This window comes from Stomoxys calcitrans, chromosome 4 (genome assembly GCF_963082655.1).
Source record: "Stomoxys calcitrans chromosome 4, idStoCalc2.1, whole genome shotgun sequence".
Classification (NCBI taxonomy): Eukaryota; Metazoa; Arthropoda; class Insecta; order Diptera; family Muscidae; genus Stomoxys; species Stomoxys calcitrans.
In genome coordinates this window covers 181,572,249-181,594,671 of record NC_081555.1, presented here as the reverse complement: position 1 = coordinate 181,594,671, position 22,423 = coordinate 181,572,249, and the positions used below count along the sequence as shown (strand labels likewise).

Here is a 22,423-nt window from a genome sequence, read left to right as displayed (position 1 = left end):
AAAATAGTCCATATTTACTTTAATATACAAAACCTTTGAAGCGGCTCGCACTGCCAAAAAAAAATCGCCAAGTCAAAAAGTCGACGACACATTTACGAACTAGAACACCAAAAATAAAAAGTTTCTACTTTTCATCAAAACAAGAAAAAATTAATTGATAAACTTTGATATAAAAAAATGCCAAAAGGAAGTACATACACACAGGGAAGCAAAGTAAGTCATAGCAAGGGGTGTTAAAGCGGGAGGGGGGGCTTTTGCTCATTTGCTTTTGGCTTAAAACTCACAAAGTCAAGTTAGTAATAATTTAAATAACAACAGCGTCTCGAAGCCCTCAAACCAACGCAGGGTTGAGGGCCGGCAGCAGAGCGATACGATGTGGTGTGGTGTGGTGCGGTGCAATTTGGTGTGGCAGAAATTAGAACTTTATGTTTGGGTTTCCGAGTTTAGCTACAGCCACAGCGAGTTTGGCACAGAAAAAAGTTACGGCGGCGCGTTAAAACAAACTTTGTTTTATTGTTAGAAAACTCCAACTTTTGTGAGTGTGCGTGTGTGTGTGTTCTCACCCTGGCGAACAGGGGTGCATAAAAGTTTGGTTTCAACACAAACGAAATCAAGACTTTTGAGACGTCCTTGAAAACTAATTTAAAAGAAAGTTTAGACAAACGCACACAAAGAGACTTTCTCTTGCACTCACACACACACACGCGCGCAGACATACAGGAAAAGAAAACAGAAAAACCCGGAAGTAAATGATGAAAGTGCATGAAAAGGAATAGATGCCATAAAACAAACACAAAAAAATGGCTGGATTACTTTTAATTAACTGAAATCTTAAAAAAAAAACCAATCAGGCAAGCAAGCAGGCGGGCGGGCGATACAAAGAAAGAAAAAAATCATAAATCTTAGGTTTTGAGATAATTCAAAGGCAAACGGAATTAAACTAGGAAATACTTATGTTGCCTCAACGAACCTGAGCCTACGTACCCTATCGCTGGTGTTCAATTGTGACTCCATGGCATTGATGTCCGACTTGAGACGCATCATCTGCGATTCGACACGGGCGTTTTCACGCTGCAGTTCTGTGATTTCAGCCTCTAAAGTATTAAGATCCTCATTTGTTTCATTACCAGTAGTACTTGAATGTATACCTGCTGTGGCGGACGACGACGACGCCGACGAAGACGCACTGACCGACTGGGACAGGCTATCGGGCAGCATGCCCGCAGCCACACTGGATAGGCTGGACGAGCTGCTGGTGCCCCCCAGCGGAATGTTGGACGAAGTGGACGAGGCTGAGACGGCAGCAGCAGCAGCGGCGGCGGCGGCGGCGGAAGCTGACACTGCCGCGGACACCGACGAACCACTTCCCACGGCATTCATCATCATGTCCATACCTTGAAGGGAACAAAACAAAGACAAGCAAACAAACACGAATTTTAAACTCTGTACATTGACCATGGGCTTAAGAAAAAGTGGCAGTGAGCGTGTGCTAAACAATTTTCATTGTCATTCTCTCTTAGAGGTCCTTAAGGAGAGTGTGGTGAGAGAGTGTGTGTGTGTGTGTGTGTGTTGGCATATTGGTGTTTATGAAATGTTGTTGCAACTCAAAAGAAATGAAGGCAGAATCTTTGCTCATCTGTGGCTCGCTTACCTCGCTTCTCACACTTCTCAACGTCAACCCTTGAGGCACTTTAGACTTGATTTCAACAATTTGGGCTCTTTTGACTTATGTGGATATGATTTTGGTCTTATTTGGTCTACATAAGTTCTGAAGTTCTGATAGTTTTTTGGTATTTGTTATTTGGTTGTATTATTTACATGTCTGTTTGTCTGTTTACAGAAGATATTCCGCACCGATACAAAATGTCGCATAATCTAAAATAAAAAAACAAAACAGAAATCATCAACAACGGAAGGAACTTCGAAACGCAAACAAGGAATATGTTGGCCACTACAGTGGTCACAAAACGTTTGTAGTAAAAAAACAAAAAATAGATGTTAGCAGTGTTAGTGGCAGTGACAGTGGTAGTGAGGTGGTCATTGATTATCAACTTCACCTGGGAAATTTTTTGAAATTTAAACAAAAAAGAGTTGTTAATACCAAAGAAAATTGTTAGCACACGCACACAACTGAAGACAAAACAACTGTGGTGGTGGTTGTGGTGGTAGTGGTGTTTGATGTTAATACTGTCTCTAGTCTACGCTACTTAGCTGCTCCAAGCTCGTATGCAACTCACCTGTATAGCCCTTGGGATACACCATGGTGACCTCATCGAATTTGGGCTTTTTGATGGCCTGCGAGGCTGAGCCACATCCTGTGGAGAAAGAGTGAAGGTAGGCTGGTGATTGGCGTTCGTCAGGGGGGCTGTAACAGGAATACGTACCATCAAACTTCATGGCAGTGGCAGCAGCGACAGCCGCTTTATGTTGTTCCACGGTGCCGCCAGCCTCAAGGACGCGCATTTTATTGCGATTAGCAATAGGGCAGCCGGAAGCACTGAAACGATACAAATACACATGCCAATGCACAACATGTCGCTTTCCAAAAAGTCCTAGGCGATGAGACTTACCTTCTGTGTGACAGAAATTTACCCGTGGAATGACCAGAGCCATCACAGCCAGGTATGGGACACCTAGAGCCGAAATAACACTTCAATAGTGGGCAAAGTTCATATTCAACGCACACCTACCTCAAGGGCTCCGAGTCTTGGCCATCCCTGGGTTTACTCTTGGGCTTATTGGCTCTGGGGCAACCGGACAAACTGCGATGCGATGAATAGTTGCCCGTCACATGGCCAGAGCCATCACAGCCCGGCGTAGGACACTTCAGCTCCTGCGAGTGGGGCTGCAAGTGATTGCGATCCGTTCGAGGACAGCCGGTCAAACTGGATAAAGAAAATTTGTTTGATTAATTTCTTATCTGCAGGGCAGCAGTCTCCTGCATCCCCTATTCCTCCTCCCCCCACCCCACGAAAAACAAATCAAATTTGAAAACTTGGACTTTAATCCCTTCAATCAATTGCCAATTGGCGATTGCGAGCAAAAGAAGAATTTGAAATTGTGAAAATAGTTTTGCCTTTGTTTTCGAAAACTTTATCTTTGCTGCATTTGTTATCGCAAAGTAAAGGCAAAGGCCATTGATTCACGGCTGAGTGAGTTTTAGACCCAGCAAATCTAGCCCCCCTCCCCCTCCCAAAAAACCAAAGGCTTTTTAAAGTTGTATTGCATTAAAGGGACACAGCAGCAGCAGTATGAAAGGACTGATGATTTTCTACTCGGGCTTCATTTTAACATTCAAATTAGATTTTTAGTTTTTCGGCCAGTATGTGAGTGTGCGTGTGTGAGTGTGTGTGCGTCTTGCTAGTTTTCTAGATTAACCTTTATTCTCGAAGGATGGCAAATTTTATGGCCGCCCTGTTACACTGCCAGAGCACTACTCACACACATCTTAATAAATATTAAAAGTGGCAACAACAATAGACCAACAAAAGGACATTAGCCCATGCAGGACACTCAAGGACCTCAGCTATGGTGCATGGCAGTTAGACACTCACACACTCACCCCCAAATACCTCATCATCATTTTTCATTATCACAATAATGATTTTTTTTTTTTTTTTTGGTTATTTTGCATAAAGAAAAGGTCCTTTGCACTCACACACACGCACAAGGACAGTAAAGAAACATAGATTTTATGCTAGCAAAGATTATTCTATGTTAGTGTTAAGTATTGGATGGAAACTTGCCATTCAACTAACCTATCCTTTGTCTTGTCATGTTGCGGTATATGCTGGGGCGGTGGCATGGAGTAACAGGATGCTGGACTAGTGGAGTAACCACCCGATACTGGGGTCGGATATCCGCCGGGACCGACAGCAGTGGCATAAGGATTGCTACATTGATAGGCGGCGGCTGCACCATAACCATGATAGCCGGCTGGGGGATAATCAGACTGTACAACCATGCCATAGCCAGGATGGGGAGAGTAGCCTGCAAAGATAACAAGAATACGAAGCCGAACGCAACGCATTTTAATGCCACTCCTGACAAAGCAGCCAAGACATCGCTCTACTTACCACTGGGATCCCGGTAACTGTCTATGTAATGCGAGCCACCACTGTCCGGTGTAGATTCACGACTATAGGGCCGGGGACCACCAATATGACCAACGAGACCAAAGCCTAAAGGAGGAGGACGAGGAGGACCACTAAAATCAACAGGTTCCATGTGAGGAGGAGGAGATCGAGGCGTACCGTTTGCTGCCGATGTCGGCAATCCTGGACCAAATCCTTGCGGATGGGCACCTACCACCACACCATCGGGATGCGCACCATACTGGGGACTGGTAATGATGCTGTGCGGCAGTCGACTCACTGTCAGATCCAACGTTTGACCCTGTGGACTTGGCACTTGGGGGCTGGCTACATTCGGACTAGCTCCAGGCTGGGGACTTCCTGCACCGATTCTCTGGCTGTATTGGTTGTGCGAAGCTGGTGAATTGAAACCCTGAGGACTGGACGAGGTCACCGATGTCGACCCCGAAAGATCGACCACCGGTGCCGTTGAGGGGGAAGGAGATCCACTTTGCTTGGGCTGTTGCTGCTGCTGCTGCTGGGACTGTTGCTGCTGCTGTTGCTGATGTGATTGCGATTGCTGGGCTGATGTCTGAGAAGGCTGTTGCGTTTGTTGATTTTGATATGCGGCCGCAGCTGCTGCAGCCTGGGCGGCAGCCATTTTCACCGATAGATTTATGGCCGAGAAACCCGGTGGCAAGGGGCCCATGCTAGGGTCATAATGATACATGGGCCTAGGATATATGGGGCCTCCGTTCGCCATCTCATCATGCTCCACCTTGGCCATTAGCAGTTGTTGATCCTGCAAATACTTTTGCTGCTGGGAGTGGATATCATCGGCGGATTGCGACAGATAGGGGTACATATTCGCTGGTCTTTGGCCGCCACAGTTGGGGTCGTAGCGTTCGAAGGCTGTACTCAGCCCACTCACACCGCCACCGGAAGGCGTCGACGAGTCCACATAGGAAGAAGACACACTGGACGATATCGATGTGGGGGGATGGGGATCGTAGCTGCGAGCACCGGGGGAAATGCTGCCATTGTTGCCATTGCCGTTGCTGGTTAACATATCACTGCCGCCATAGGCCGAGGGAGGTTTACTCAGACTCTCGCCTCCATTGGCAAGGGAGTGGTGGCTGTAGCGCATGTGTTCGTATTGCTGTTGATGTTGCTGTTGCTGCTGTTGCTGGTCAGCCTGTTGTGAGTTTGCTTGCTGGGAGTGATGGTCATTGTGGTACGACTCACTGCCATCACCAGCGGAAGTTGAGTTTTGGCCCGCAGTCATCATTAGACCGGAAGATCCTTCAATGAATGGACCCCGTTGCTGATGCAAAGTTTGGCCATTGTGAGGACTCTGTTGGTCGCTGATGGCATGTGACTGCATTCCCACAAAACGGTTCATGTCGTTATGGGACTGTTGCTGCTGCTGCTGCTGAAGTGTTCCGGTCGTTGTGTTGCCTGGACCACTCTGGCCACTACTACTGGCATTGGCCGCCGCCGTTACCGAGGAACTAGTGCCATTGGAATTTGCCCGTCCCGGGGCATTTGTATTGTCAGCGGAGAGATACGAATGCATTGGACTTTTATTGTATTCGGATTTAATGTTTGGCACTGGACTGAATTCCGACTTGATGATGGGCATATTGCCGCCGCTGCTGCTTATACTGCTGCCGTTGCTGCTTTCCTGGCAGGGACTGGAGCTCAACTTGTTGCCGCCGCTTCCGTTGTTATTCAAGTAATGGCTGGCTGATATCTTATATTTATCCAAATGATGCAAATCCTTAGCCTCACCAGGAGCTGAAAAAGAGACATTGAATGGTGGCATTGTTGTAGTGAGCCTCACTTCATCGACTTTTCTTTGTAAGAGAGCAAAAAAATATATAAACTTATGTAAAAAAATTTCACAAGTTATCTGAGCATATCCTCCTCAAGGGTAAGGAAATTAAGGCAAAATCAACCAACCTTTGGGTTCGAAATTCGTTTCGATGCCTCGACTACTCTCATCAGCTAAGCCATCAGTAGTGTTAAGCAACAATTTCAAATGCTTTTTGGCCACCCCTTTGGCCGCCTGGGGGCAACCAGATAAACTGCGATGAACACTACGATGTGGCTGGACATGGCCTCGGCCATTGCAGCCGGGAGTGGGACACTTTATAATTTGCTCATGCAAAGCCAACACTGTATACGAGGGAAGATCAAAAATTTTGTTGGGGAAGTCCCAAATCAATGAAAAGCTTAATAAAAGCTAGAGCAAAAACTAACAACAACAACAACAATAACAATGCAAAAGAGAAGATACACAAAGGGAGCAAGAAAGAGATAGCAAAGAGGACACCACAAACAAGCGCTGAAGCAAAAAGTGCTTCACAAAGAAAATTCAAAGATTGTAGCTCTTAAAGGACTTAAATTCGCATCTAAGGGAGAAAGGCTAAGATGACCACTACAGGAGGCCTGATTACCAGTATGATCATGCATTACACACATATATTGAAAATTTTAGAAGTTACACACACACATGCGTTCTTAAGGTACATGAGACAGATTGAGAGAGAGAGAGAGAGAGAGGCAGAGGTAGAGACAGTGAGGAGTGAGTGAGAAAGAACTAAATAATTTGGATTTTGTAGCATAAAATTTGGTATCACTTACATTCGGATGTGACCTTATCACGTTTGGGACAACCTGACAAACTGAAATGATTGCAAAGAAGGTTGTGGTTTTTACATTTTACACTAGAAGGTGATACTGGAGGAAGACCAAAGGGTTATCAAAAGAGCCATATAGATTCCGGTGATTTGTTTAAAATAGCTCGCAAAAGCTTTTCCGCCTTCTTGAAGTCTTTCAAATGCTTGCCATTAGTTTGAAGACATTTGGAAACACAATATTATTACCCTACTATGAACTATTCGGTAAAGAAATGTGACGTCAACCTGAAGTCGTCGCCTATTAACATATTGAAGCTATAAATGGTCTCGGATTTAGAAATATTGTTTGTTGGTATTGGTTTTTTGTACCCCCAGTTATTGGTATGTGATGCCCGACATTACAGCACAAAAATATATTCATAACCGCGGTAAGCTGTTGAAACGATTAAGTGATCTATTTGAGCGACCCTCCGTTCGCAAGACAACATTTCTCCATGATCGAATACAATAACACACCTTCACAATACAAAATCTATGTGGTCTCCGTGGTCTTGATAATCCTTAAAAACTGTGTGCGAACAATATATACCTTCTATGGTGGGAATACAATCCGGTTATATGACCCTGGCCAAAACAATTCGGTGTGGGACATTTATTACCATCTAAAAATTGAATACAAAAATAAATATCAGTAAGAATTCGAGTAACCAACGTAGATAAAAAAAGGCAAAACAAAATTTCTTTGATAGAAAAAAACGTACATTTTGAGTTTAAAACAATTTTTAATACATTATAACAGAAAATGTTGGATTTTCCAGAGAAACCGCCTCAACAACAAGGGCGACAATGACTACAGCGACGAAGACAAGAAAAATGGGGAACAAAACTCTTGTACAAACAAATTTTTTGGTAAATAATTAATTAAAATTTGATGGAAAACTGTTTCTAAATTATTTACTCATGACATGGCATACACATACTCGTACACAAACACACACACACGCAAAACATCCTTCCTTTCAATCGAAATTTCGTTAAAACCTGTCTGCTTAGGTTTTTTACACAGTTTTTGGGGGGTTAAAAATACCTTTGACTTATATGTATGTGCATAGGTGTGGGAATCTCTGTGTGTGTGTGTGTGTCTAATGATGTCGCATCCTTATTACAAAATTCGAACAATGTTACAGAACAAATACAACAAGAATAATGCCAGAGGAGAGGCCGCTACTGTCTTATTACCTCGCCCTTGGAAAAGGGAGATGTTTGGAAAAAGTATTTTTTGCTTGCCACTCAATGTTTGTGTCATGAGGCAGGAGTGTGGTTGTCTTCCATTTTTTTTTTGTGAAAAACTTATCTTTTAAATTGAATTTAATTAAAACCATAATAAACCCCTACACACAAGCACATAGGTAGTTGACAAACGAAGACTTGGCTTTTTTGTGATTAAAATGAAAAGTTCATCGGTAATTCAGATAACCTCAGCCACTAATTTTACTTAAATACTCTTGAGGCAAAATTTTATTTCCTACTTAAACCCTTACACTTCTCGAGAGAGGTAAATTATATTTTTGTTTACATGCAGTATGAAGCGTACATCAAAGTTATTTTAGAAAAAGCATCTATGTGTCGAACACTATACGCAAAAAAATTAAACGTTTGGGACTTTCTTAAGACAAACAAAATACTATTAACACAAAGTTTTTCTTTTATTGTAACCGTGTAACGTTTCGATTCAAATGTTTGCATTATTCAAAGTAACTAACTGTTTTTATTGTAAACCCTGTAGCTGCTTGGCCTACGGTAAAAGGACCTATATTCTGTTGATAAACCAAGAACTCTTTAAATGCAAAATTGCTGCGAAACCCGCAAACGATTAATCGTGTAATAATAATTATACTCTTGTGTCTCTCCCACAAGAGAAAAAGGGTGAGTATTTGCGGAGGCGAACGTTGCGCAGAGGTTATCCGCCTATGACGCTGAACGCCTGGGTTCGAATCCTGGCGAGACCATCAGAAAACATTTTCGAGGGTGGCTTTTCCCTCCTAATGCTGGCAACATTTGTGAGGTACTATGCCATGTAAAACTTCTCTCCAAAGAGGTGTCGCAGTGCGACACGCAGTTCGAACTCGGCTATAAAAAGGAGGCCCGTATCATTGAGCTTAAACTTGAATCGGACTGAACTTATTGATAGGTAAGAAATTTGCCCCTGTTTCTTAGTGGAATATTCATGGGCAAAATTTGCAATTTGCAATTTGAGCGTATAGGCCAGTGGTTGGCAAATATACTCACACTATTGCACAATACTTTGAATGTACACAAGAAAATAATACCAAGCAAGCCCATGACCTTGCACATAATTGCAATTGTGTGCTTGTCACACAAAATGCTTTTCCTGTTTTTAAATGAGCAAAGATCAGTCAGAATATTGAGCAGCTTGGTCAAGTGCGGATAGTAACCTCGGAAAGTGAAACCTTTAAAGTTTCGCCCTAAGCACAAATAAGTAAAAAGGCATTAAGTTCGGCCGGACCGAATTTTGGATACCTACCACCTTGGGTATATATGTAAACCACCTTTCGTCAAAATCAGGTGAAAAATGCATACCCTATGCCCCATAGCAGCTATATCGAAATATGTTCCGATTTGGACCAAATACTAATCGGTACAAGTCATTGTTCAATTGTGTATAACAAAATATTGGTCTTTTTAGTAGCTATATCTAAAACCAAACCAATCAAAACCATATACGACACGGATGTCGAAGAGCCTAACATAAGTCACTGTATCTAATTTCATTAAAATCGGATTATAAATGCGCCTTTTATGGGGCCAAAACTTCAAATCGAGATATCAGTCTATATGGCAGCTATATAAAAATCTGGACTCAACTCAATATTCCAAATTTCGGTGAAATCGGACAATAAATGGGCCTTTTATGGGCCCAAAACATTAAATCGAGAGATCGGTCTATATGGCAGCTATATCCAAATCTGCAACGATCTATGCCATATTGAAGAAGGATGTCGAAGGGCCTAGCATAACTAACTGTCCCAAATTTCGGCAACATCGGATAATAAATGCGCCTTTTATGGGCCAAAACTTTAAATCGAGAGATCAGTCTATATGGCAGCTATATTCAAATCTGGATCGAACTGTGCCAAATTGAAGAACGATGGCCCTTCTACCTAAAACATCTCCTCGTCCCAAATTTTGGCAAAATCAGACAATAAATGCGTCTTTTATGGGCCCAAAACCTTAAATCTAAATAGAGATCGGTCTACATGGCAGCTGTATCGAAATCTGGATCGATCTGGTCCAAATTGAAGAAGGATGTCGAAGGCCATAACACAACTCACTGTCCCAAAATTCAGCAAAATCAGATAATAAATGTGGCTTTTATGGGCCTAAGACCTTAAACCGGCGGATCGGTCTATATGGGGACTATATTACGATATGGTCCGTTGCAGCCCATCTTTGAACTTAACCTGCTTATGGACAAAAAAAGAATCTGTGCAAAGTTTCAGCTCAATATCTGTATTTTTAAAGATTGTAGCGTGATTTCAAACGACAAACGGACGGACAACGTCTTAGAGTTTTACGCTGATCAAGAATATATATACTTTATCGGGTCGAAAATGGATGTTTCTATTTGTTACAAAGGGAATGACAACATGAATATACCACAATCCTTCGGTGGTGGGTGTAAAAATGGTGGTATGTCCAATGTTTGGTAATATTTACGAGATAAAGAAACATCCGTCCCAAAGTAGGTATTTAAATGTGCGAAAACAACAACTCCCATAAGCAATTTTTTGTTTTATTCAAAAATACAGATTCAAATACAAAAACCATAAAGGAGTTGTGCGAAAATGGAAGGCCTTTAATATAATTTTGTATCGTAACATCGAAGTAAATCCAAATAACTCGGAAAGAATTTGGATTACAAACTGAAATCTGCTTATGACTAGTTGAAACCTCGAATAACATTTTCTAATATGAATAATGAAAGCTATTGCCAAGGTAAAATACTTTATATTTACTCGCAAAAAGGGAATTCTATTATTACGCCAAGATTGGCCCACTGCTTCTGAGCTGGCAGATGAAGATATTAGGCTGCTCAAGGTACTTCATTTGGATCGTCTTGATGATAGGTGGAAACTAGATGGACGAACATTGACAATGATCGGATGACTTATGAGTTTATCGTGAATCGATATTCTCACGAGACCACCCAGACTTTGGTTTCGACCTTAGTCTAGGTTTCATGCTGACGGGACATGGCCCTTCAAAGCTTTTCTGCATCAGAGGAACTTGGCCGCTGCTGAATTGTGCGACAATGGAGACCAATGGAGATGCAGATAGTAAAGACTTAGGCGCGATGGGGATTTGAGAAGCGGTGTTAAAGACGAGACGACTGTTGCAAGGTCGACCACATTTTCCCGGGAGCTATTTAATAGACGGATGCGTCTTAGTGGAGGCATGAATACACGTTAAGTATTCATGACTAGGTGTTGCTGTACTGGGGTGACCGAATGATTTTGGGCCGCGGATGACATGGCCTAGCACCTGCCTTGCTCATGTTGATGCTGCGGCTTTACTTTGTGGACGTGATCGGCCACAACCGTGGGGTTGGCCGCGTTTATTGTTGAGTCCCATGTTGGACCAGATCTATATTGCAAGGACTAATGTGTCCTGTTTGTGTATTGTTGTATATCGTCCACCTGTATGTTACCTAGGGCATACTCTATATGCTGCTTTCTCCCAGCTGACCAGTTTGGAACTGTTTTGATTTCTACTGATGGTAGTATTTTGTAGTGTATAGTAGTATATTCTGACCGGAGTCTTTAATCTGGTATCACGGGTGTTAGGAGCCTCTGGAACTTCGCTTCAAGCCTGCCAATGGTGAGACCCCAGTGAGGAGTAACATGATGGCTGTGGTTTGTACCCAAATCGTGGGTAGAGCGCAATTTCGGCGTGGAGTTACTTTCCAACCAGGACCCAACCAGTGGCTGCAACGGCAGTTGCGGACAATCAGCGGTATCGAGCGGAGAGTCTCAGTGAGAAGCCGGGCGGCACCGGCTCTTGCACAAATACTGAGTGCCTATAATGTGATCGATATGTGAAGGCAAGTTATTGGCGCCTTTGAATAATTAATGGCCACCCTGTTCCCGCGGCGGTCGGTCCTTTGCACCGGAACGATCTTATTCACCTACATGAAAATGTGGCTACAATAACAACAACTAATAACATTGTAAGTAAAATTTTCATATTTATACCCTACACCACCACTGTGGAACAGGGTATTATACATTTGTGCATTTATTTACAACGCTAAGAAGAAGAAGAGCTAGACCAAAAGTATACCGATCGACTCAGAGACACTTTCTGATTCGATTTAGCCATGTCCGTCTATCTGTCTGTCTGTCCGTCTGTCCATGTTAATTTGTGCACAAACTATAGGTCGCAATTTTTATCCGATCCTTTTCAAATTTGGTATGGGCGTGTTTTTCGGCCTAGAGACGAAGCCTATTGCAATTGGAATAAATCGGTTCAGATTTGGATATAGCTGTCATATATATGTTCGTCCGATTTGCAGTAATACTGCCATAAAATGGTCATTTGTTAACCGATTTTCTCGAAATTTGGCAGGAAGGTTTTCTAATGACTCTCGATATTACTGGTTATTCTCATGGAGATCGGTTCAGATTTAGATATAGCTCTAATATATATATATATATATATATATATATATCGCCCGATTTTCACTCCTAGAGTCACAGCAAGCGCATTTATTGACCCATCTCGCCAAAAATGTTGCAAAACGCTTTTTACGACCACCGTCACAGTATTTGAGAAGTTTGCTGAAATCGGTTCAGATTTAGATATAGCTCCCATATGCGTGTTCGTCCAAATTTCAGAAATATTGCAAGAAAGTGATCATTTTTCGATAACCGATTCTCTCGAAATTTTGCAGGAAGGATTTTCTTATGACTCTCGATATAACTGGTGAATTTCATAGAAATCGACCCAGTTTTAGATATAGCTGTCTACATATATCGGCAGATTTTCACCCCAAAAGCCACTGCAAGGGCATTGTTTGACCAAACTTGCCAAAACTTTGCACAACGCTTCCTCGACGACTACCACATTATCTGAGAAGTTTGCTCGAAATAGGTTCAGAATTAGATTTAGCTCCCATATATATATGTTCGTCAGATTTTGGGTAATTTGAATAATGTTGTCATTTGTCACCCGTAGTTATTACAGTTTGGACATATTTGCTCGCCGAGGTCCATCAAAATTGGTTCAGAATTGGATATAGCTCCCACATTGTGCTTATAGGGTAGGTGTAGGGTATAATACAGTCGGCACCGCCCGACTTTTGCCCATCCTTACTTGTTGTAAATAAAAAATTTTAACCAAATTTTTTGTAAATTAACTGCTAACAGAAACTTTTCTCAAATGCAACTGTACTGTTTAAAATCACCTCGCCCTGACAAACATTCTCACCGGGAATTTAAACTTACTCCGCATTAGGCACAACTATAAATCAATCCATTTAAGTTTCATACCAATACACTTTTCTCCATTTCCTAATTATTTCATTTCAATGGAATCAATCTTTCAAAGCGATGTTTATTCTTAGTAAAAGAATGTTTATTTTTATCATTTCAAAAGTTTTTGTTTGTACTTTTTTTGAAGTTATGACATATGTAGATGATCCTTTTTCTTTTGCATAGGCGCATGCTGGAATATTAATGGCAAATATTTTATGAAATGTCAATCATTTTAGACATGCTGCACGAACAACAGCAGCAACGACTCCACCACCTCAAACTTCACGAACTAATTATCCCATAAAACTCCTTTGTCAATGTCTAAGCTTAATAAGCTGCGTTAGCTCCAAGTTATGTAAAAGCGACAACAAAAACTTTCCGCGTCACACACTTGCCAAAATTCAGAAATTTTTTATGAAGAGTTATTAGTAAATCGCTGTTGTTGTTGTTGTTGTTGCCTTTGTTTGTCGCAGAAACTATTTAAAAAGTCATTGAAATTTCAGCCCCAAAATGGATAAGAAGACATGGGGAAAGTGTATACTTCAACTTGTTTTTTGTTGGTTGGTTGTTGCTTTGTTGTAAACCCTTCATTTGCATCCTTTCTAATCGAGCTGCCATAATGACAAAATAAATATGCATAAGTGGTTCATGAAACGTGTCTGCCACACAAACAGCATACCTTTTAACGGCGAGAGGCTACGTTTGTGGCCCAAGGAATTCATCTATTTCAGTGGCTGCATATATGTGTGTGCGTGCGTGTGTGTGTGTGTGTGTGAAAGCCTTTTCGCCGCTTTCATTGCCTTGCTTATGAATGTAATGCACGGAAATTAGTGTGACAAAATTGTTATTATTGGAGTTGTCTAAATCATTGTTATTCCTAATAGAGGCGCATAAACACACGCACACACACTAACACACACAACGTATGGTATTCATCGTCGCTACTTTGTGGCTTTTGTGCAATGTTTTATAAGGCATTGAAACAAGGACCGTCTATGTTTTAGCTGACTTAGCTACGGTTGACTGGTAAGAGGAGTACCTTCGCTTTCCACCATGACTCTTCGGTGCTCGTGCAGAAAGTAGCAAACATTAAAAGCTTTGACTTCAATGTCTTCATATTTCCCCATCTGTCTAGTCTAGGTCTTCGCAATTCCTTCTGTCTTACAGTGTCGTTAATATTTAGTTTTGATGCCATACGAGCATTGAACGCATTTTAAGTGCTGGCAAAATGTGCAAATAATAACAATACTTATAATTATAATGCGTGTGTAAATAGGTTTAACTGCCATCGAACACACACACACACACACATACACTGAGACGCACATACACACATACCTTAAGTCAAAGGTTTATTTGGGGTGAGGTTAAAGGGGAGAAGTGTGTGCTTATTGTTTTCCTGGTTTTTGGGATAAATATCTGAGTTTGCCTTTTTCGACGCTAATGGGGCCGGGTGGTCTTTTTGTCAAGGGAGCATCAGATAAATTGAAAACGACGCCAATCCCATTGTCTATTGCCTTAATTACAGCCTCTTTTTGGGGGAAGATTTTGGTGCTTAAGCATAAAGCCATTACTGGTGGCATTCACGTTTTTGTGATGGAGTGAAAAACAGATTTCGTTTCTACTTAAATGAAAATCGTAGAAGAATATCTTAGATAAGATAATTTGAAAATCAAAGCAGGAGTTTCAAAAAAAAAAAAAATCTAACATAAACAAAAGCTTCAACTAAAATTTTTTTGAAAAATATTGAAATTCTGCGACAAATGGTCCCAAAAAATGGCAAAGTTCGGCGGGGTCGAATCTTATATATATTGGGTTGCCTAAAAAGTAATTGCGGATTTTTCATATAGTCGGCGTTGACAAATTTTTTCAACGGCTTGTGACTCTGTAATTGCATTCTTTCTTCTGTCAGTTATCAGCTGTTACTTTTAGCTTGCTTTAGAAAAAAAGTGCGCCAAATTTTGTTTACATTTGTTTGTTTGGCGTCAATTTTAATATGGAGCCCACAAAGGAGCATTTTCGTCATATTTTACTTTATTATTTCCGTAAAGGAAAAAACGCGGAGCAGGTTGCTAAAAAGTTACGAGATGTGTATGGTGATAAAGCCTTAAAAGGAAGACAGTGTCAAAATTGGTTTTGCAAATCGGATGAGAATTACGCTCTCTATTGGCTCAAGAAGTCAAGATCCAAGATCGGTTTATATGACAGCTATACCAGATTATAAACCGATTTGGATCATACTTTACACAGTTGTTAGAAGTGATTCCAAAACACCACGTGCAAATTCAGTCAACTCGGACAAAAATTGCGCCCTCTAGAGGCTCAAGAAGTCAAGACCAAGATCGGTATATATGGCAGCTATAACAATCAATTATAATTGATTGTAATTACAATTACAATCAATTCATTTCAGTAATCAATTACTGAAATGAAATGAATTCATTTCAATAATCATTTAATTTCTTCAATTTTTGGTGATATTCAATCCCATGGTTATTAGCTCGACCTCCTCCCCTATGGGAGAAATAACGTTAATACATAATGAATTTGGCACCAATAAATTAATGGGTCAACTGAGAGCGACAGCCATGGCAAAAGGTGATCATATCGACCAATTCTGAAATTTTAACAACTTGAAATTTAAATAAAAATATGTGGTTTATTTATTTTGTCTCCTACATTCGGTCATGTGAATCTATTCCTATGATAACTCCTCAAGGGAGTCGAGGATATCTCTTTCTCCTTGGTGAGAACGGCAAGTCTTTGATCTTACAAGCCACAATTGATGGTATAACTTGGATAACTTCTAAATCATCCACAAACTCTCTTCTCATTAGAGCCGCCCTCCTATGTACTGGATGACTGCCACCATTTTTTTACCTTTCTTCAGAACTCATTTAAAACAGTCTCTCATTTCTAAGTAACATTCTCTCACTGGTTAAAACGGACTCCCTTGAGTGGTCGTTTGAATTGAAAACATTATGTGTCAGCTACACTGTAGATTATGTTAGAGTGTTCGCTGATAGCCTTTTCAATAGGCTCACTTAGATAATTTTAGTTCAATGTGCACCAGATTCAGGTTGGACTCACCGTTGACTGGAACTCCAACACCAATAAATAAAAAACATAATTTGAACAGCTCTTATTGTCATAAGGAAGTATTCACACTGTTCTTAATAGGATGTTCGTGGAAACATTTGTATACCCTACACCAATAGTTTGGTGTTTTTATTACTTTATGCATTTGTTTGTAACATCTTAAAGAAGAAAAATGCTAAGCATACCGATTCGACTTAAGCATGTTTGCCTGTCTGTCCGTTTGTTTTTTTTTTCGACACCAAAAGTGTGTAATCTTCGTACGATTTCTAAGTACTTAACCATAACCCATCTAATATCCCAGATCCTACAGAACTCCCATATGGTATTTCTTCGCGAGAGGTTCGGATTAATTATATACTAACTCCACATTCCCAGACACTATCAACACTTGGAGAGCTCTGTGTTGCCTGTAATGACTTTCAGGCGATCTTGCTTGTGAACTTAAGTTCCAACTCCCTTCCGATTCTCGCACGGTCTTACGGTTTAGAAAGAACTCCACCATGTTCGATATATGACGAATCTATGGCACATGTTTTTCGTCCTGATCCACTGTAGGATATTTTGGACAACGTGGAGAGTTGACGCGTCCAAAGCGTTACTGATAGCTCCTGCAGCAACCATAACCTGTAGGAAATTTGTTCTGGAAAATAATAAGCTTCCCATGATTTCGATTTTGATTTATAAGACTACTAAATTTTCCATGAACATTCCACTAAGGAACAGGGAATACTTCTCTCAATGATAAGTGGCCTCCAGAAATTGAAGCTGGCTAATATTTCGCTTTCGATTTATAAGACAACTACATTTCCCATGAACATTCCACTAAGGAACAGGGGATACTTTTCTCATGTCATTGAGCTCAAGAAATTGGAGCTAGCTAATATTTAGCTTCCCGCGATTTCGCTTTCGATTTACAAGACTACAAAATTTCCCATGAACATTCCACAAAGGAACAGGGGATACTTCTCTCATATAATTGACTGCAGTCCGATTTAACCTCAATTATAAGGGGCCTCCTTTTTAATGCCGAGTCCGAACGGTGTACTGCATAGCGATACCACTTGGAGGCAGGATACCTCATAAATGAAGTCAGCATTAGTAAGCGGATAAAAAAAATTGAAAATTGTTCTTATGTTCACCCCGGGATTTGAACCCAGGCGTTCCGCGTCAAAGATGGACATGCAATCACGGTGCCCTTTTTTATAGAACTAACTTTGGCAATTATATATACGAATATTTTGACAGTTTTTCGATGGTGAACTTTCTCTCAGATTTACAAATGGCTTTTTTGACATGCTTCCGCGTTAGAGTTGTTTCCTATATATATTGGAATTTTCCCTAGTCAGCATATCGAAGGAAATCATCCCTGCAACCATGTGTGCTGCGCCGTTTGACACACGGAGACAGCTATGTTATGCTGTAGATATTATATGTTGTCCACCTATCTGCCTTTCAAAGTTCAAATCGCATTTATGATTCTATTTACTTAATACCAAGTAACTTTTTCGGACCCAGACAAATCGTCTTGAAAATGTAAGACTTTGTCTCAGATTCAGATAAAATACCAACCCGAGTTTTGTTTCTAGAGCCATAGAAACCGCATTTATCAAACGATTTTCTCTATATTATATACAATACCATCTTCTTCTTAAAACTTAGTGTCTTTGAGTCGAGCTTAATGACCAAGCCATTGTTTTAAATGAGTTTTGAAGTACATAAATTGCAAGACATCCCAGGACACATATAACACACTACTAGTGGATGCGTTTTGATGAGTGGTTAGGTCATCTTCATCATGCACCATCATAATACATATCCTTCAGTCTGAGTAAGTGACAATTTCATTAAAACTTATTTAAAACAATCTCTCCTATGTGTATAGCATTCGTTTGCTCATTAAAACACTACTCAAAGACACTAAGATATGAGTTGAATCACATGCCCGACTGTAACAAAGTTGAAACCACATTAACAGACAATATTTTTTCTATATCCACTACCACGTTCACGTGATTGGATCGATATCGGATTTGATTTACAAGATATGATGTATAGATATATGTCGATTGTGTGTTTCGTCCGATTTACCTTAAAAAGACCGAAGTAGCTTAAAGTTGAAACTCAAACTTCACCAAAACTATTGAGGATATTTTTCTCATCTGCATATCTCTGGCAACTTTCAGATGTAATGCTCTCATATAAAGGAATTATATAAGCTGGCTAATAGAAAATGTAATGTCATATCTAAACTAAGATATAATATTCGTTTATCCATTACTCAGTACAACAGTTATCAGTGAATGTACAATCCGAGTCCATAGGTTTTAGACAATACCCTTATTCGTCACAAGTTTGGTAACTTCAGCCTCGGCCGAACAGAGACAAACGAAGTTCAACAATTTAATATCATTCCCCATTCAATAGTCTTGAATTTATCGTAGTTTCCAGTGTTACTTATGTAACCTATTGCCTAGATGTAATAAAATTGTGAGTGAATGTATAATTCGACTCCATAGGTTTATTAGTATGTGCCATTTAAGACAAGCACCTTTGTTCGTCACAAGTATGGTGACTTCTGACTTAGTCGAACAGAGACAATCGAAGTATAACAAGTTAATATCATTCCATACCCAATCGTCTTGAATTTTACCGTAGTTTGCAAAGTTACTTCAGTATCCAACCTATTGTAATAAAATTGCCGCCTGTGATATATTTCGGTAGGATGAAAATTAGCTTCTTCGTTCAGTAAATTAAAATGATATAGAAATGAATCCGAAATATTAGACGAAAACGGAGTTTAAAGTCCATATTTGAAATGACAATCCTTTGATGTATACTTAAGATCAACAAAATATATTTTGAAGATGACTGCCAGTTCAAAAGTATGTTTAACCATATCCTTCCTTGTTTTTTTCTTCTTACCTCCACCGAACAACATATTTTTCTTTAAACTGTAATGTATAGAATATTAGTACAATACGTCCACGATAGTGGACAGTGTTGTTATGTGTATTATTCACTGAAGAAATGGAATTTTCCATAGCTATCAAGAGTAAAGCATTGAGAAATTGATGTTGAGGACTGAGGACTTAAATAAATAAAGTGATCTTCTCTGATCAAAACAAGCATTTAATTGGTTGAGCTTTCGTAGGCATTATGTATATTATTTATTTCTACTGATCTCACTCACAACTGCTACTAATGAACAGAAGTTTATGAACCATCATAAGTGATGTTGTTAATTGCGTCGATATATTATGACATATCGGAGATTCATCTTCATATTCTTTTGATTTAAGAATATTTGTAACAAATAGTAGACTTCAAGGAACTCGCGATGGTTTGTTGCTGATGAGAACCAACCTATTTACTATCGCAAATTGCAATCAAATGGTTCTATTGTGGATCTAATACCCATAGCGTTCAAAGGTATGGGTTTAAGAAATTAATGTTGATGACATAAATAAACAAAGTGTTGTTCTTTGATCAAAACAAGTGTTCAAGGGGTTGAGCTTTCGTAGGCATTAGATATATTACAAATTTCTACTGATCTCACTCACAACTACTACTAATGGACAGAAACTTATGAACCATCGTAAGTGATGTTGTTAAATGCGACGATATATTATCTGACATTTTGGAGATTCATCTTCATTTTCTTTTGATCTAAGGATATTTGTAACAAATGGAAGACTTCAAGGAACTTGCGATGATTTGTTGCTAATGGGAACCAACCTATGCACTATCGCTAATTCCAATCATATGGTTCTATTGTGCATCTACCAACAAAACTTTGGTGACATTGTTACATATTCCCTACGTCATTTTACTGCTCGAAGATAAGCTCAAAACAAACATTTTGTTGTATTACGTAAAGGAATATAATTCAATCTCATCGCCGATTATCTCGAGAAGAAAAGAAGATAGTACCCTGTAATTTCAAACATTTAAGGAATAAAGAGCATGTTTAACCATTTCTTCAAGAATAAACTTTGAACTAAAAAGTATAGATGTGGGCAATATCTCCCAAGCCAACGAGAACAGTAAAACAGTAAAATGAATATAGCCGGAAAATTGTTTTTATTTCTGTTGCCTATGTGTTGATTATTTCCAAAACATTCTTGAAGATATAACATCACATTGAATGGCTATAGTTGAACACATTTTGAAAAGACATATCAAAAGAACACATCTATTCAGAACAATAGCTAGAATATCATAATACTGAATCAAATTGCGATTTTTCAAAACATTTTATTCATATTCCGTAATGATTTGAATAAGAAACTCATATTCATTAACTAGAACATTAAATTATTATTCACCAGCTTGTAACTCAAGAAGCATATTGAGCAACATTTAGTCGATCAAGTCCTAGGAATTCTAAACAATAGAACTTAGACACTTCGACATTAACATTTTTGCAAGACCTATAGAATTCAAACATTTCACAACCTCGTATATCACTACAATACAACTTAAACATTTTCTCCTTCTTCAGTGCACTATATAGATCAAATTATGCTATTCTTCAGCCTAATGGCTAATAGACACTCATATATCATCATCATTGTAAACTCAATGCAACAAGAAGTTAAGCACAAGTTTACGCCAATTCGTTTTTACCAAATTTAATTTAAACAAAAAGTTAAACCAAAGAAACAGAACTAAAAAAACAACAACGATAATATTTTTGGTTGAACTTACCGCGATTCAGACTGCCCGGCGAATATGTTGGTGGGCTCACCAAATTGGCCGTTGAAGAGATCTGAGCATCTGCCCCATCACCGTTGGCACTGCGATTGATATCCTGCATGACAGAAGCGGCACGACTTCCAATGCCGGCTGGCTGAAGAATGGTATAGTGTTTTGTGGCTTCATCCTGAGATTTGTTGCTTGCCTCTGACTCCATCTTTACGGTATCTGAGGTAATGCGATCCGCAGTATCATAGACCTGGGGACGGCTCGACAATAGAGAAGCGGTACTATGCGAATGGACGGTGGTGGGCGCAACGACAGGTGGATATCCCATATAGGATGTATTGGCGGCACTGGTGTCTATTCCACTTGCAGCTCCATATGCCGGATAGTGGGTCGGGTAACTCATAAGACCATTGCGTTTTATATCGTGAGGTGGCTTAAAGGCTGAGGCCTGTGTAAAAGCACTCTTCTTGCGATCCTCTTCGTTGTCCTGCTGACCATTCTGTATGTTCAGGCGCGCCTGGTCATTTTCTTTTTGTCTGTGAAAACGTAAGAAGTCATAGTGGGTATAAGTAGCATCCTTGGGCTGGGGGAAAACTTTGGAATCATACTTTTGCTTTTCCTCGAATAAATTCTGAAAGGCAGGCGGCTGTTCATCCTGTTCGGGTAGTCGATAGGGATTGTTGCGAGCTTCGGGCCAGCTGCCGGAAAGGCTTTTCAAGGCAGCCTGAGTCTCGCGTATCAGAGTTTCATCATCCTGATCCTCATTGGGTGATTTGCCCAATTGATCCATGGTGCCGGTATTCAGGGCACGTTTCTTTTGGGGCAAAGAAAGGCGTTCGTCGTATTTGGCGTTGATGTGATTGTTGTTATTGGCGTCATCGTCACGTGAGGAGCGTTTCTTGCGTTTAGCAGCTGTCTCATATTCTGTGTCAACTTTGCTACCGTTACAGTTGTTATTTTCCACAATTGTCGCCGTTTCCTTGGTTAAGGGTCGTTTTAATAGAGCCATGGTGTAGGGATGCGATAGTGCTGTTGTATTTTTTTTTGGGGTTGGGGGATTGCTAAGACTGTTTCGCTTGTCTGGGACTTTGTATGTGCTTGTATGTGTTTGTAAGTTTTTTGATTTGGTTAATTTTCTAGAGATTTTATTGAAATGGGGTGGGCGAAATGAAAAAAGTTAGCAAAAGGTATGGCAAATTAATCAAGACAACAAAAATAAAAGTTAAAGGAAATGGGGAGACAGAAACAAGAAAACAAAGCCTTCTGCTTTCCAACGCTTGGCACTAACTCAGTGGGTATGGAAATCAGCTGGACTCTGTTTGGTGATTTTGTGAAAAAGCAGGGAATTTAA

At 40.1% G+C, this 22,423-nt stretch overlaps 1 protein-coding gene across 1 annotated transcript in view; it reads right to left on the bottom strand.

Annotated features, from left to right (window-relative positions):
* LOC106085962 (serine-rich adhesin for platelets) overlaps window positions 1–22,081 on the bottom strand; it is a 33,217-nt gene extending 11,136 nt beyond the window's left edge. Inside the window, exons 1-13 of the mRNA XM_013250451.2 lie at window positions 21,681–22,081; window positions 21,076–21,608; window positions 7,305–7,377; window positions 6,720–6,760; window positions 6,036–6,251; window positions 4,254–5,870; window positions 4,077–4,181; window positions 3,759–3,990; window positions 2,691–2,885; window positions 2,571–2,633; window positions 2,385–2,497; window positions 2,238–2,315; window positions 985–1,394 (exon numbers count right to left, since the gene is read on the bottom strand). Of these exons, the coding sequence (XP_013105905.2) occupies window positions 985–1,394; window positions 2,238–2,315; window positions 2,385–2,497; window positions 2,571–2,633; window positions 2,691–2,885; window positions 3,759–3,990; window positions 4,077–4,181; window positions 4,254–5,870; window positions 6,036–6,251; window positions 6,720–6,760; window positions 7,305–7,377; window positions 21,076–21,608; window positions 21,681–22,081 (4,077 nt within the window). The remainder of the gene's footprint in view (window positions 1–984; window positions 1,395–2,237; window positions 2,316–2,384; window positions 2,498–2,570; window positions 2,634–2,690; window positions 2,886–3,758; window positions 3,991–4,076; window positions 4,182–4,253; window positions 5,871–6,035; window positions 6,252–6,719; window positions 6,761–7,304; window positions 7,378–21,075; window positions 21,609–21,680) is intronic.
* Between the last annotated feature and the right edge of the window lie 342 nt (window positions 22,082–22,423).